The sequence below is a fragment of the Notamacropus eugenii genome, chromosome 6 (assembly GCF_028372415.1).
Source record: "Notamacropus eugenii isolate mMacEug1 chromosome 6, mMacEug1.pri_v2, whole genome shotgun sequence".
In the NCBI taxonomy this organism is placed as follows: Eukaryota; Metazoa; Chordata; class Mammalia; order Diprotodontia; family Macropodidae; genus Notamacropus; species Notamacropus eugenii.
The window spans coordinates 316900683-316913933 of record NC_092877.1 but is presented as its reverse complement, the minus strand read 5'-3'; the positions used below and the strand labels follow the sequence as shown (position 1 = coordinate 316913933).

Sequence of the window (13251 nt, the reverse complement as noted above, 5' to 3'; positions counted from 1 at the left end):
TGAGGCCATAAATTTGCCACCTCCATCACTACCCACCATCATCTTTGTATCCCTCACATCTGAAAATCTGGGTGTGGGAGCTGGAGGAGGTTCAGGACTTGACTGGAGATAGATGTCTCCATAAAGGAGTGTTTGTATGTTCAATAAACTATCATTCATATTTTGTTTTGAGGTTTTCATAACATTCTACATGTTTACATTTGATCCTCACAACAAGTCTTTGAGGAATTAGTATTCCTTTTTCACAGATGAGAAAACTGAGGCTGAGGGAGATTAAGTGATTTACCTAGAGTCGCATACCCAGTGAATGTCTGAGGTTGGATTTGAACTCTGCTCTTCCTAACTCCAAGGGCACCCTAGCTGCCTCATAGTCTTTCTTTGAATTTGTGAATGTGAAGCATTGTGAACTGAGAGAAGGGATCACTGGCTTCGCTGCAGGGGAGCAGTAGAAGTATCTTCATGATCGCTACCCCCTAGTGGCCAGTAGGGATATTTCAGCCTTTTAAGAAGTCTGTCCCAAGGCAGCACAGGAAACCATTGAGAGGTGACCCAGATATAGCATTCCCTTGCTGGATAATTAGTACAGTGACATGTTGTCTTATTGCAGGCCTAAGGAATGCATCAGTAGAGCCATACAAGAAGACTAGGCATTGTAACCTGCTATAAGGACAAGACTGTAACTTTTGGTTCCTCCCATTCCCCATCCCTCTCAGAACTTTGCACATTGTAGGTACTTAACAAATAACTATTGAATGAATGGGTCCTATTTACCAGGTTTCACATTTCCCCTGGTGGCAGACCCGAATTTCAGAAATAATAACTAAGGGGAAATCACTTTTCTCCATATCCCAAACTTTGCATTCCAGATTAAGTGATAGCAACCATCACATACACAGATGTGATCACATACACATAACCCTGAACCTAAATCATGCCTAGGGCTTAAGGGAAACAGACATCAAGCCTAAAAGAAATTTCAGTAAATCTGTGCATTTTTTTCTTCTTTCTGGGTTGAACTCTCTAGTACTTTGAATCATCACTAAGGGGGTAGAGACCAGATAGGAGGCTAGTAATTCTTTTCACAGGGATGGCTAAGGCAGCAGCTACACCTGTCTGTGGGTGAATTCTGTGATGTTAATGTGATGGGAGACTCAAAGAATTCATAGGATTATAAGACGTGGAACTGAAAGAGACCTTAGATGTCATTTACTCCAATATTTTCATTTTACAGGGGAGGAAGTTGAGGTCCAAAGTGAGAAGTGACTTGTTTGAGGTATTACGTGACAGGTTTCAAACATTATGTCCTCTGACACCAAAACCAGTATTCCTTCCACTACACCACACTGGTTTCCCATGCCAAAGACACAAAAAATAGCACAGAGCATTAAAAGTCAGGGAGAGGTCAAGAGTCCCTTGTTTATTCTTATTTAAGTTTCCTAGTGTGGCATGATATTAGAGGAAATATCAGCTAAGTCTGGCCCTGCTTCCCCCCTCCCTTTCTTGAGTTCCCAGGCCCCAGAGCTCCATCAATCCTTCTGGCCACCAGGGAATTTGGCCTGAAGGTATTTAGCTACCTCCCTTGTGACTAGACTACTGAAGACTAGACTCTCCTTGACTACGAGGAAGACTCTTCAGTTTTGTCCTCTGATGACGGCTCTGGCATGTCCTCTAGCAAAGGGTTCGAGATCGGGACATAGTGATGGCTTCGGAAGGGGCTGGGTCGGTTGGAGGACCGGAAGGGGGGTGGTGGGCGCCGGCCCCGGGCAAAGGGACCAAAATACTCAGCGGCAAAAGTTACCACATTGGAAGGCTGGCGGAGCAACAGGAAGAGTAAAAAGTCAGAGATGAGGTTCTGGGCCTCTGGGTGATGCCGCATGTAAGTGGTATGGCTGGCTTGGAGCTCTTCCTGGACAGGTCATAAGAACGGAAGATTTTAGAGCCTGGGAATTTTTTGGTACAATCTTATTTTAGAGATGAGGAAATGACCCTCACCAGAAATAAAATGATTTGCCAAAGGTCACTCAGTAAAGTGATTAAAGCTTACATTTGAACCCAGAGACAAAGTGAGAAGTCTCCAAAGTTTGCCTTCAGTCCCCTTCCCCTAAAGGAAACATTGTGCCCTCCCCTTCCCCATCTTCTGTGCCCTTGACTGATGCTGACCTTAACTCTTTCCTCCTGGTTCTACTCTCCCCCGACCCCCCACTTAAAAACCCACTCTTGGGATGAGGATCAGATGTTTTCATAGACTCGTTGACAATGCGTCGCTGCTCTGGAAATCTTGGTTCCTGGAATCCATCCTTTCTCTCTGGGGGCCTCACCAGGACCATTTATCTTGACTGGCTGATTCTCTTACCTTCCGGTCCCGGAATATGGCAAAGAGTTGGACATCCTCTTCCCAATCCAGGTGTTTCTTTTCAAACACTGGTTTGGGATCAAACTCATCTGGGTAGGGAGGGAGGAAGAGGGAAAGATCAGAAAGCTGGAAGTGTCCTTCCAGTCTTCCACATCCCTTCTGAAGTTTGTGTGGCCCAATGGGAATCAGAAAGAAGCAGGAACAGGGGATGTAGGAGACTCATTACACAGCAGGTTTTGACGATTTGGGGGTCTGTGTGCCATTTCCCCAAGCAGCAGCAGCCCCAAGACATTCAGATTTAAAGTTAGAAGGGACCTTAGAGATTATCCAGTGCAAACGGCTTATTTACAAATTATAGGATCCCCGGTAACAATAATAATGACGGTAATGAGGATAGCTAGTATTTACACAGCATTGTAAGGTTGGCAAATGTTAACTCACTAGACTTTCACAACTACTCTGTGAGTTAAATGCTATTATTATCCCCATTTCACAGATGAGCAAAACTGAGACACAGAGAGGTTAAAAGATTTACCTAGGTCACACAGCTAATAACTGTCTGAGGCCATATTTGAGCTCAAGTCTTTCTGAATTCTGGCCCAGTGTATCACCATTGTACCACCCAGCTAATAGGAATAATAATAAGGGGTAGCTAGGTGGTACCATAGTGCCTTCAGTGCCTAGCCTGGAGTCAGGAAAACCTGAGTTCAAATCTGCTCTCAGATGCTAGCTGCAGTGATCCTGGGCAAGTCACTTCACTCTGTTTATCTTAGTTTCCTCATCTGTGCAATGAGATGGAGAAGGAAATAGCGAATCACTCCAGTATCTTTGCCAAGAAAACCTCAAATGGGGTCATGAAGAATTGGAAACAACTGAACAACAGGCTGATGTTGTTGTGAGGGTGAAACGAGATAACATGTAAACACTTTGCAGACCACACAATGTCATATAAATACTAGATAATATTGTTGTTAATAGATCAAGAAACTGAGGTTCAGGCAAGGATGTCCCTGTCCCAAGGTCATATGGGTAGTAAGTGGCAAAACCAGATTTCACACCTAGGCCTGGTTCAAACTCTTCTTTCCACAATTCCTGATGCCTCAGATACTATTTACTTGGGGAATGAATGGAATGCTATCCCTTTCTGGAAAGCCCTTGGAGGATTTCCCCATTTTTCCTCTTCCAACTAGCCCCTGGGTCAACAACTGTCACTCCATAAATGTGGACACTATCTAGGATGGTCCCAGTTTGAAGAACAAGAAATGTGCTTTTAGCATGGATTTGGAGATGGAATAACCTTTATCAAGCCAAGTTTGTGTCCTGACTTTTGGCTTAGAAAAACTCCAAGCTATTTTTCCCCTGCCTGACGTGGTTCCCTATTTACCTTCCTCCCTCATTATGGGCATCTTGTTGATGATGCAGCAGAAAGGGGATCCCACTTGGATTCTCTTGGCCAGGTGCCTAAGGCAGAAGGAAAGGAGAGTTTGTATGAGACACTAAGAATGGCAAAAGTGGGGTATGGGGAAGACTGGAGGGGAAAATATTCAATTCTTCCTTCTCTTCTACCCCAGACTACTCAAACAGGCTCAAGATCATTCATACCTCCCACTGACTCTCCAATTCACTTATCACCATCTGTAGTCAACTGTCATCTGTATCAACCATGGAAACGAGGCAACAGTGACAAAGGTCTCGGGGTCTCAGTGGAATGCAAGATCAATATTAATAATTAATGTGAGAAAGAGCTGATAGCATATGAAAGTAGATTAAAGCATACTTTTTAAACTTTATTATGTTTGTTTTGGGTCTGTTTTACAATTTGGCTAATATGGAAATGTTTTGCATGACTATATATGTATAATTTATATCAAATTGCTTGCCTTCTCAAGGAGGGAATGGGGAGGGAAGAATTTGAAACTCAAAACTTTTCAAAATGAATGTTAAAAATTTTTGTTTACATGCAATTGAGAAAAAATAAAATTAAAATTAAATGAAAAAAATTGGCAGAATGAGGCAGTCAGCTAATGAGAATTTTAGACTACATTAAGAGAGAAAGAGTGTCCTGAACAAAGCAGGCTATTTCGCTATTGTTCCTCTGGTCAGATTACATGTGAAGTATTATGTTCAGTTTTGAGCATCTTATTTTAGTAAGGATGTTGGCATATTGGAATGGATCCAGAACCCATTCCAGCAAGTATGGTGAGAGGACTGGAAATATACCAAGCCAAATGAAGATTTATTGAAAGAAATATGGATGTTTAAGCCTGAAAAAGAGATTTAGAGGAGAGGCCACTCTGGGCCTGTTTTCCTTTCTGTAAAATGAGGGAGTTGGATAAACTGGCATCTAATGTCCTTTCCAGCTCTAAATAACTATGATCCTAGAAATGAAATAGGTTGTCAGAGGAGTGGTAGGTTCCAACCTGTCACTGGAAGTATTCAAGTAAAGACCAACACAGGATTTTCATTTTTCAGTGATATAGAGATTTCAGGTACAGGTGGTTGACTTCTGAGGTCCCTTCCAACCCTGAAATTGAGACTCAGCCCACCCATCACCCACATCCATACTCACCATTCACACCTTCACTCAGTCATCACATCCACCCCTTTACCTCCATATTCACCACCAGACCCTCTCACTCATTTACCAGACATAAACTTCCACATTCCACCAAGGAAAGTTGCTCACCCATCAGGTAAGAGGTAGTACTGCCATGTCATGGGGATGTCTTCATTAGAATACATGTTCTGTTCTACCACCAATACTTCAGCCTGCTCTGAGCCCAGTTGAATTGTTTGGAAGCCCAGGGCTTCCTAAGGGAGATAGGGATGGAGAGGCAAAGAGGCCATGATCAGGCACTCCTCTCCCTTCCTCAAGACTCCATTTGACCCTCTTCTCCCCTTCCTAGCCTTCGCTTTCTCATACACCCTATCTCAAAACCACCCTTCTTTGTACGTCCCTCAATCCTCCCCGAACAGTCGGAATCTTTTCTTCTTTTCTCCTGATTGTGGCCACAAGACAGGACAATGAGTGAGGAGCCAAGGTGGGATAAGGATTCACTGAATGGTGCTCAGCTCCAATCTCTTGGTCTTTGACCCAATGTGCTCTATTCCTTAACAGCTCTGCACCTCAGGACCACTGGATAACTTCTGTTACAACTCACCCCTCTCTTTCCTGCCAGATCCTGGTCCACTAGAACCCCTTTCTTCTGCCCTTCCCCCAGCTCACTCCCAGGCTATGTAGCCCACTTACATAAGTGGAGTGGCAGAGATTTCCTTCTGCATCCAAAGTCAGGAATTTGGCATTTTGGGGAACCTTCCGTCGCCAGCCCATCACCCTAAGCAGGACCAGGTTGGCAGACTCTGAGATGAACCCATCCATTATATTCAGGTTGAATGATGTCTCTTCTGTCTTTATATCCTGCACAAGACATTATATGGGTCAGAATTCCTGGTGGCAAGAGGAGGGAGGGATGGGTGGGAATGGGAGTCACTAAAGCCTTAGGGCAGGAGGGCCCTAAGAGGATTCTTCTAGTTCAGTACCTCCTATACATACCCAGTACAAACCCAATCCAGCCATCCAGAAAGAGCTCAGTGATGCCTTCTGTCCAGATGAGGGTTCCCACTTACCTCACCTTCCTTGAGGATCCTAGTCATCAGCATGTCTTCCTTCTGCCTCACTAAGGTGGTCTTCCTGTCAGTTGACAGAGGTAAGAACTGCCAAGTTTAAGAAGAATGGAAGCATAGGAACAAGATGAAGAGAGGGCCAAAGGCACAGAGGAGTGAGAAACAGGGGCCCAAAGGAACAGCTAGAGTCTTGAAATCCCTGAGCTTGAGTGGGCTCCACTGGTATAGAGATTTCTAGGCTTAGGGTGGGGTCAAGTGAAGGAGAAGCTGACCCCAAGAGTTACAGTGCCATCTAACTGGGAAAGAGGATGGAGGAGGCAGGACCATTGGACAAAAACCACCCCCTGACTTTTTGAATCCTTTGTCTACTAGAGTACTATGTGCTGTTTACAGGGATGGAGCTTAAACTGTGGGGAAGGGGAGATTTAAGAAATTAAAGGATTCTGGGGCACCTAAGAATGTTAATAACAATTCACATTTACACAGCAGATTAAGTTTTACAATTTGCCTTCCTCACACCATCCTGGTGAGGTAGAAAGTCCAAAGATTAGCATTTCTATTTTACTGATTAAGTGATTTAGGATGAGAATCAGAGTGACTAAATAACTTGCTTATGATCATACAGCCAGGAAGTGTTGAAGTCTGGAGTTGAACCTGGGTGTCCTGACTTTACATCCAATATTTCTCAGCTGGTCACCCTGCCAAACTCCCATATCTTCCTATGGTGGGCAGTCTCTGTCATTAGGCCAAAGCTAAGGGCCTGTGATGTTGAGGAAGGGGAAAGAGGTAGGGAGAAAAATAGGTCCTGATACCTTAATGAATTCATGATGGTGCTGCTCATATGTTTCCAAATTCCAGGAGACGTAGCCTGAAAGGAGGACCAGAGAGAGACCTGATGCATTTGGAGGCATGAAACAGAACTCAGTTTTTTGAGAGAGGGGGTAGAAAGGGAGGGAGATTGTTGGTAAGGATGTTGAGACTCTATGGATGGGGACTTGGGGTCCCAGATTAGAAGAACTAGGTTGGATCTAGCTTCCAACAGGCTGCTGGAATGCTGGGGGATGTTGCCAATGTTTGGAGAGTCTGGAGATCCCCTAACATTGCTGATGCAGAGGCTTTGGCAGGTTTCACCTGCCTCACCTCACACAGTTCCTTATAAAACAATGGCGAAGAGATACTGAGTGAAGAATTGAGGTACTGATAAGGATAGATTAGCTGGGACTACTAGGGAGAGGTCAAGAATCAGAACTCTTACCAGAGATAGAGGTCCCACAGGGGATTTCTTCCAGCTGGCCACGATTGGTGGCATGCACTAGGACACTGAGTGTGATGTCCCCCTCAAAGTTATAGTAATAGGCTTGCTTGATTTCCAGGGAGTACTCTCCCAGAATCTGGTTATCTTCAGACATCATGTTCAGGGTCTCAGAGAAATAGAGCAACTGAATTTCTTCTTTACCTATGGGCAATCGAGGTAAGGGAGATGGCATCAGCATCTCTGTTCTGTACTCCCCCTCCCCCCCAACCACACCCATCCCTCCAAAGGTCCAATAACTTTTAAAGAGCTTCTGCTAGCCTCCACCACTCAAACAATTGATGCTTGTCCATCATGGTTCAGAAGAGGAAACTGAGGACAGGAGAGAGGAGGGAACTTCTAGGATTCCCAGCTAGACTTTGGAAATTGTCTAATGGAGGGAGAGGTCATTGGACACACAAACATTGCTGGATAAATTTCAGAGTCCATGAAGTTAAGTGAGGAGAAAAAAATAAATCTGTTTTCACTATCTTGTCATTAAAATTTAGTATTTACTTCAGTTATTTACAAAGATTATTCTGATAAGTGGTCCACAGGCTTCCCTCCTGCCAAAGGGGTGAGTCCAACCCCGCTGCCGTTTCAGTTAAAGATTACAGGATTCGGTAGCTGGGGTCCCTCATGTTACATATGGGAACTCTGAGACTCCGAGACTTGAAGTCAGCCGCCCAGCGTCGCACAAGGGAGGTAAAGAGCAGGTCCTCGACCCCAAATCCCTCTAGCTTTCCGGAGGGGCACCAGGGGGATTCTTCTCTCTTCCCGCGCTCTCAGTCCCCTATGCCTCCCTCCCCCGGGCCTGGGATGCGCTGAGTCTCACTGATTGTAGCAAGAAATTCCAAGGCTTCAGAATTGGCTTCAGGTGGGGGCGGCGGTGGCTCCTCCGGCACTTCGGGCTCCGGGGTTTTGGCTCCTGGGGGCATAGTTTAGGCACAGAGTGGTGAGAGTGGGGGAGGGGCAGGCCCAGAAAGGGGAGGGGGTCGGGGGCAATTCCTAGCCCCCAATCCTTCGGGCCCCAATCCTTCGGGCCCCCAGGATTCTGGAGGAAGGCTCGGGAAGAGATAGGAAAGTTCCCTAACTGCAGAGCCTGACTCGCTACGCAGACCCCTTACCTTTGCCAGGCATGCTGCCGGCACCCCAGAATGTGTCCACTGGTTCCCATGGCAACCGGCAGCCTGCTGCCTCTTAAAGGAGCCATCTACCAATTTCACCTGCTTTACTCCACCCTTCTAGCGCAGCCCCCAGATTCACTTCGGGGGGAAGCTTTGTGGGCTGAGTTATGAACGCATCAATTGGCCCCTTTGGTCTATACTGGGGGGTTGACACTCTTTGGAGTGTGTGTGAGTGTATAGGCGATATCAACCGACCCAATCCAAAAATCATTCATTAATATGTTCAAGGCGCTGTTTTAGGTGCCAGAGATTGAAAGAGAACGCCAAACAGAGTCCTAGTCCTCAGAGCGCTTCTATTTTCCTGAGGAAGGCTGTACAACAGATAAGCAGGTAAGCGAAATACCAGGTAATTCCAAGAGGGAGAGAGCCTCCCCCAACAACTAAGGAGAATCACTCAATCAACAGGCATTTATTAAGCTCCAGCTTTGGGTCAGGTACTATGCACTGGGGACACAAATACAGAAGTGAAGCCTTTCTCTCCCTTGAGGAACTTACAATCTAGCTCCGGGAGATAACATGTTTATACATATACAGGTATATATAAGGTAGACAGATACAAGGTCGTATTGAATGGAAGGCACCAGCAGCTGGTGAGATCAGAAAAGGCTTTCTGTTGGAGTCTTGAAGGAAGCCTGTGAAATCATTTCTAAATCGATTTTTATTGATATCATTTGTTTTTATATTACATAAATTTGTCCCGTTCCTCTCATCACCCTCCCCAGAGAACCATACTTATATTTTTTTTTAAAGAAGAGAAAAAATTCAGTAAAATCAACCAATGCATTGAAACAATTTGATTTCATATACCTTGTTCCACACCCACAGATCCCGTCCCTGCAATGGATCCGCATATTTCTTCTTTGGTCTCTATATATGTACTTTCACAAATTCTGATTGTGATGGAAACACTATTGTGCTCTAGGAAGGATTGTTTCAGTAAAACCTGGGAAGATCTATATGAACTGATGCAAAATAAAGCGACAGAACCAGAACCTTATACACAATAATAACAATGTAACAGTGATCAATTGTGACAGACTTAGTTCCTTTGATAAATACAATGTTCCAAGACAATTTCACACGACCCATGATGAAAAAATGTTCTCTACCTTCAGAGAGAAATCTGATTAAATATGAGTGCTGAGGAAAGAATGCTTTTCTTGCTTTATGTTTCTTGCTTTTTATTGTGGTTTTGGTTTGTTTTTTTGTTTTTTGTTTTGCAACATGGCTAATATGGAACTCTGCTTTGCATGATTTCACATGTATGATTGATATCTTGCTTGCCTACTCAATGAGTGGGAGAGGGGCACAATGAGGGAGAGAATTTGGAACTCAATTTTTTTAATGTTAAAAATAATTTTAAAAATACAAAGGACATAAAGGGAGATGATGTGTAACAAAACTGGAAAAGTAGGCTGGAGCTAGAAATGTAAAGGATTTTTAAAAATGCCAATCTGAAGAGTTCGTACTCGATCCTAGAGGCAAGGTTATTAAGCAAGGGAGTGACAAGATCAGACTTGTACTTTAGGGAGAGTATTTCGTCAGCTGTGGGACGATGGGTTGGAAAGAATAAAAACTAGAAGCTTGAATAGTTCTAGCAAAAGTGATATATGAACCTGAATGAACTAAGGGGGAGTCTGTGAAGAGAAGGGGACAGAAAATTCCTACAGGTGTCTTCAGAGAGTTTTACATTTATGTAAAAATCATGACTAGGGAGCCTATCTAGAGATAGGCTCTATCCATCTAGAGATAGATAAATGTGTGAGTAGTCCCTGAATGTATCTGGGCCTCAATTTCTCTGTTCATCAAATAAACTCTTCACATTCCATCATTCTGTTTCTAAGGTCAGCCCCTCTGTGACTTGAAAGCAACCTTGTTGATGTCTGAAGCTGACCGCCCACTAGGGGTCACTGCCCTACTAACTTCAGAAGAGGCTCCCCCCCTCACCCCCACCCGCAAACCCAACTTTGGTTGTAACCTACCACATGGAGGCATCAGGTGACATTCCTCTCTTCCCCAATATCATAAACCCTAAGACACATGTGTCACATTTCACCTTGCTTTTTCCCCTTATTTTCCCATCTATCAGCCTCACCCCAGTCTCCTTGCCCAATCTAAATACCGCTACAATATGTAATTATTGTATGTGTGTACATTACAATACATAATGTAATGTAATGAACAAGTAGTGATAGGTTCAGACAACATTCAATAAGGTCAGGGGTCAACAAATTTTTAAGGGAAAAGAGCTATTCCCCTCACAGTATTCTTGCAACCTAATATATATATGTTATATATATATACATATATATAAATGTATAATATATGATACATATTAAATATATTAAATTAAATATATATAGATATAATTAAATATATATACACATATATTTAATTAAAAGCATTGATCCAAGCCAATTCCAAAAGATTCAAGATGGAAAATGCTTATCCATATCCAGAGAAATAACTATGGAGTCTGAATACAGATTGAAGAATACTATTTTTACTTTTTTGTTGGGTTTTTTTGTGTGTGTGTGTGGCTTTTTCCTTTGGTTATTTCTTCTTTCACAACATGACTAATGTGGAAATTAAAAAAAACAAACCATTGAAAATCACTACAACCAACCAAACTTGTAAAATATTTACGTTTAAATTTGTTAATTTCAAGTGATAAAACTATCATGACAATTTTAAGTCATTCGTGAGAATTCCTTATTCATTCTTTTTCACCTAGTCAATATTTACGTCTTTTGGTTTCTGTCTTTTTTTGTGTTTTGTTTTACTTTGCCCATTTTATAAGTTGTGTTCTATTACATTAATGTACCACAATTTTTTTTAGTGGTTCTCCTGTTATTGGGCATTTAGGTTGTTTCCAGAATTGGTGTGTTTGTGTGTGTACGTGTGTCTGTGTGATTACTCATAATGCTGTTTTAAAGTTCTTTGACCACATAGATCTTTTTTAGATTTGATGATACTTTCAGGGCACTGAAAGTGACACTTTCACTTCCTGGCAATGAAATTTTTAAGGCAAAGAGTAGGATGACTTTTCTGGATAACTTTAAAAGTGTACTGCCACATTTCTGTCTAAAAAGTTTCTACATTTGTAACTCCACCAGCAATGAGTGAGTGTACTTCAAATATCTTCAGGTCCCACCAACATTAAGTTGTTTCTGTTAATTATCAAATATAACTATTTGAAGAATCTTATCTCTATACCCTAATTCTAATTCTGTTTCTAATTCTAACCCTAATTCCTTTTCTATACACATTTTTAAAAAGATTGGGATCTTATGTTATCCAGATCTTATGTCATTAGATCTTATGATATTAGGAAGGAAATTCCCTCCATGGATGCAGATGAATGTCTGTTCTGAAACTGAGGTACTTAGGTACATGGGAACACTGGAAAATCTGGTGATTTGCCCAAGGTCATGGCCAGCATGTGTCAGATGTCAAATTTCAACCCAGATCTTCAGAGCTCTGTGACTGGCCCTTTATTCACCTCTCTACCACATCTATTTGGACATATTAAAACAACAGGATAACTTTTTCATAGGGTCCAGGAATGCTCCATAATTTTCACCGTTAAAATGAATGAAAATAGGTTTCATTACATAGATTTTCCTGGAATGGATTTTGTCTGTATAGAGATGGGTGCATTTACATGTATACATGCACACATATATAAATATAAAATCTGTATAGATATATACTTTTATATTCATACATATACATGTATGTATACACATATATACATACACATACTACATACATATATAATATATATACACATATTTCCAGTGAGTACCAGAGATATTTTACATCAAGGTCATTTGAATTGGCCATTTTTTTCTTACTTAATTTATACTAATTAATGTTGAGTCATGTTTGACTCTTGGTGACCCCATCGGGGATTTTCTTAGCAAAGTTACTGGAGTGGTTTGTCATTTCCTTCTCCAGCTGATTTTATAAAGACCTGAGGCAAACAGGCATAAGTGACTTGCCAAGGGTCACACAGCTAGTAAGGGTCTGAGGTCAGATTTGAGCTCATGAAGCTAGTTCTTCCTGACCCTAGATCCTGCACTCTGTCCACTGGGCCACCTAACTTTAATACAATGAGTTGAACAAATCAGCTTATTGTAGTATCAGGAGCTAGGACAAGCTTGCTGTATGAGGATGATGTTGGAGTTTAGGGAGAAGCACTCATTTAGGACATCTTTGAATTTACCATGCTCCTTCACCAGGTCCCTTTCCCCTTCCCACTTTCAGCTTCTTTTTGCACTGTCTCCCTCTACTAGGACAACTAGGTGGTCAAGTGAATAGAACAGCCTGCCTGGAGTCAGGAAGACCTGAGTTCAAATCTGGTCTCAGACACTTACTAGCTGTGTGACCCTGGAAAAGTCACTTAGTTTTGTTTGCCTCAGTTTCCTCATCTGTAAAATGAACTGGAGATGGCAGTAGCAAACCACTCCAGTATCTTTTTCAAGAAAACCCTAAATGGGGTCATGAAGAGTTGGAAACAACTGAACAACCACTTCCTCCACCAGATTGTAATCTCCCCAGGACAGGGACTGTCTTTTTCATATTTATATCCCCAGCACTTAGCTCAATGCCTGGTGTATACTAGGGGCTTTATAAATGATCATTGACTATTGACATCTTTCCATAACTGTCACAGAGAGTCTATCCACCTGACATGTTCATAGCCATCTTGAACTCTTGACATTACATGAGAAGTTTTGTTGTGGGTGCCCATTATGGAGACTTAAAGGAATTTTGAAAAAGAAAGAATGGCT

The 13251-nt window shown here is 42.4% G+C and overlaps 1 protein-coding gene and 1 long non-coding RNA gene across 3 annotated transcripts; one reads left to right on the top strand and one right to left on the bottom strand.

The window, feature by feature from the left end:
* Positions 1-1384: 1384 nt before the first annotated feature.
* CATIP (ciliogenesis associated TTC17 interacting protein) lies at positions 1385-8449 on the bottom strand. Of its 2 annotated transcripts, none has more exons than XM_072617766.1 (10): positions 8396-8449; positions 8104-8196; positions 7233-7433; positions 6790-6845; positions 5981-6067; positions 5604-5771; positions 5040-5164; positions 3738-3814; positions 2354-2442; positions 1385-1906 (listed from the first exon to the last, which is right to left on the bottom strand). In XM_072617766.1, exons 1-10 carry the CDS (start codon positions 8406-8408, stop codon positions 1616-1618), a joined length of 1200 nt encoding a protein of 399 aa, XP_072473867.1. In that variant the 5' UTR covers positions 8409-8449; the 3' UTR covers positions 1385-1615. The 2 variants fall into 2 exon arrangements, with proteins under 2 accessions (XP_072473867.1, XP_072473868.1); XM_072617767.1 differs by having other exon boundaries at positions 7530-8196; positions 8396-8427.
* Positions 8450-8486: 37 nt separating this feature from the next.
* On the top strand, positions 8487-9604 carry LOC140509818 (uncharacterized). The gene is made up of 2 exons (XR_011968932.1): positions 8487-8785; positions 9281-9604. It is a non-coding gene; the product is annotated as an uncharacterized lncRNA (long non-coding RNA).
* The last annotated feature ends 3647 nt before the right edge of the window (positions 9605-13251 follow it).

What these genes read in the sequence shown, in the direction of transcription:
- CATIP (XM_072617766.1), bottom strand. An exon ending in CTGTGGGACCTCTATCTCTG is followed by an intron (nt 6,846 to 7,232) that starts GTAAGAGTTCTG and finishes TCCTCCTTTCAG; the next exon opens with GCTACGTCTCCTGGAATTTG. An exon ending in TACTACCTCTTACCTGATGG is followed by an intron (nt 3,815 to 5,039) that starts GTGAGCAACTTT and finishes CTTCTGCCTTAG; the next exon opens with GCACCTGGCCAAGAGAATCC.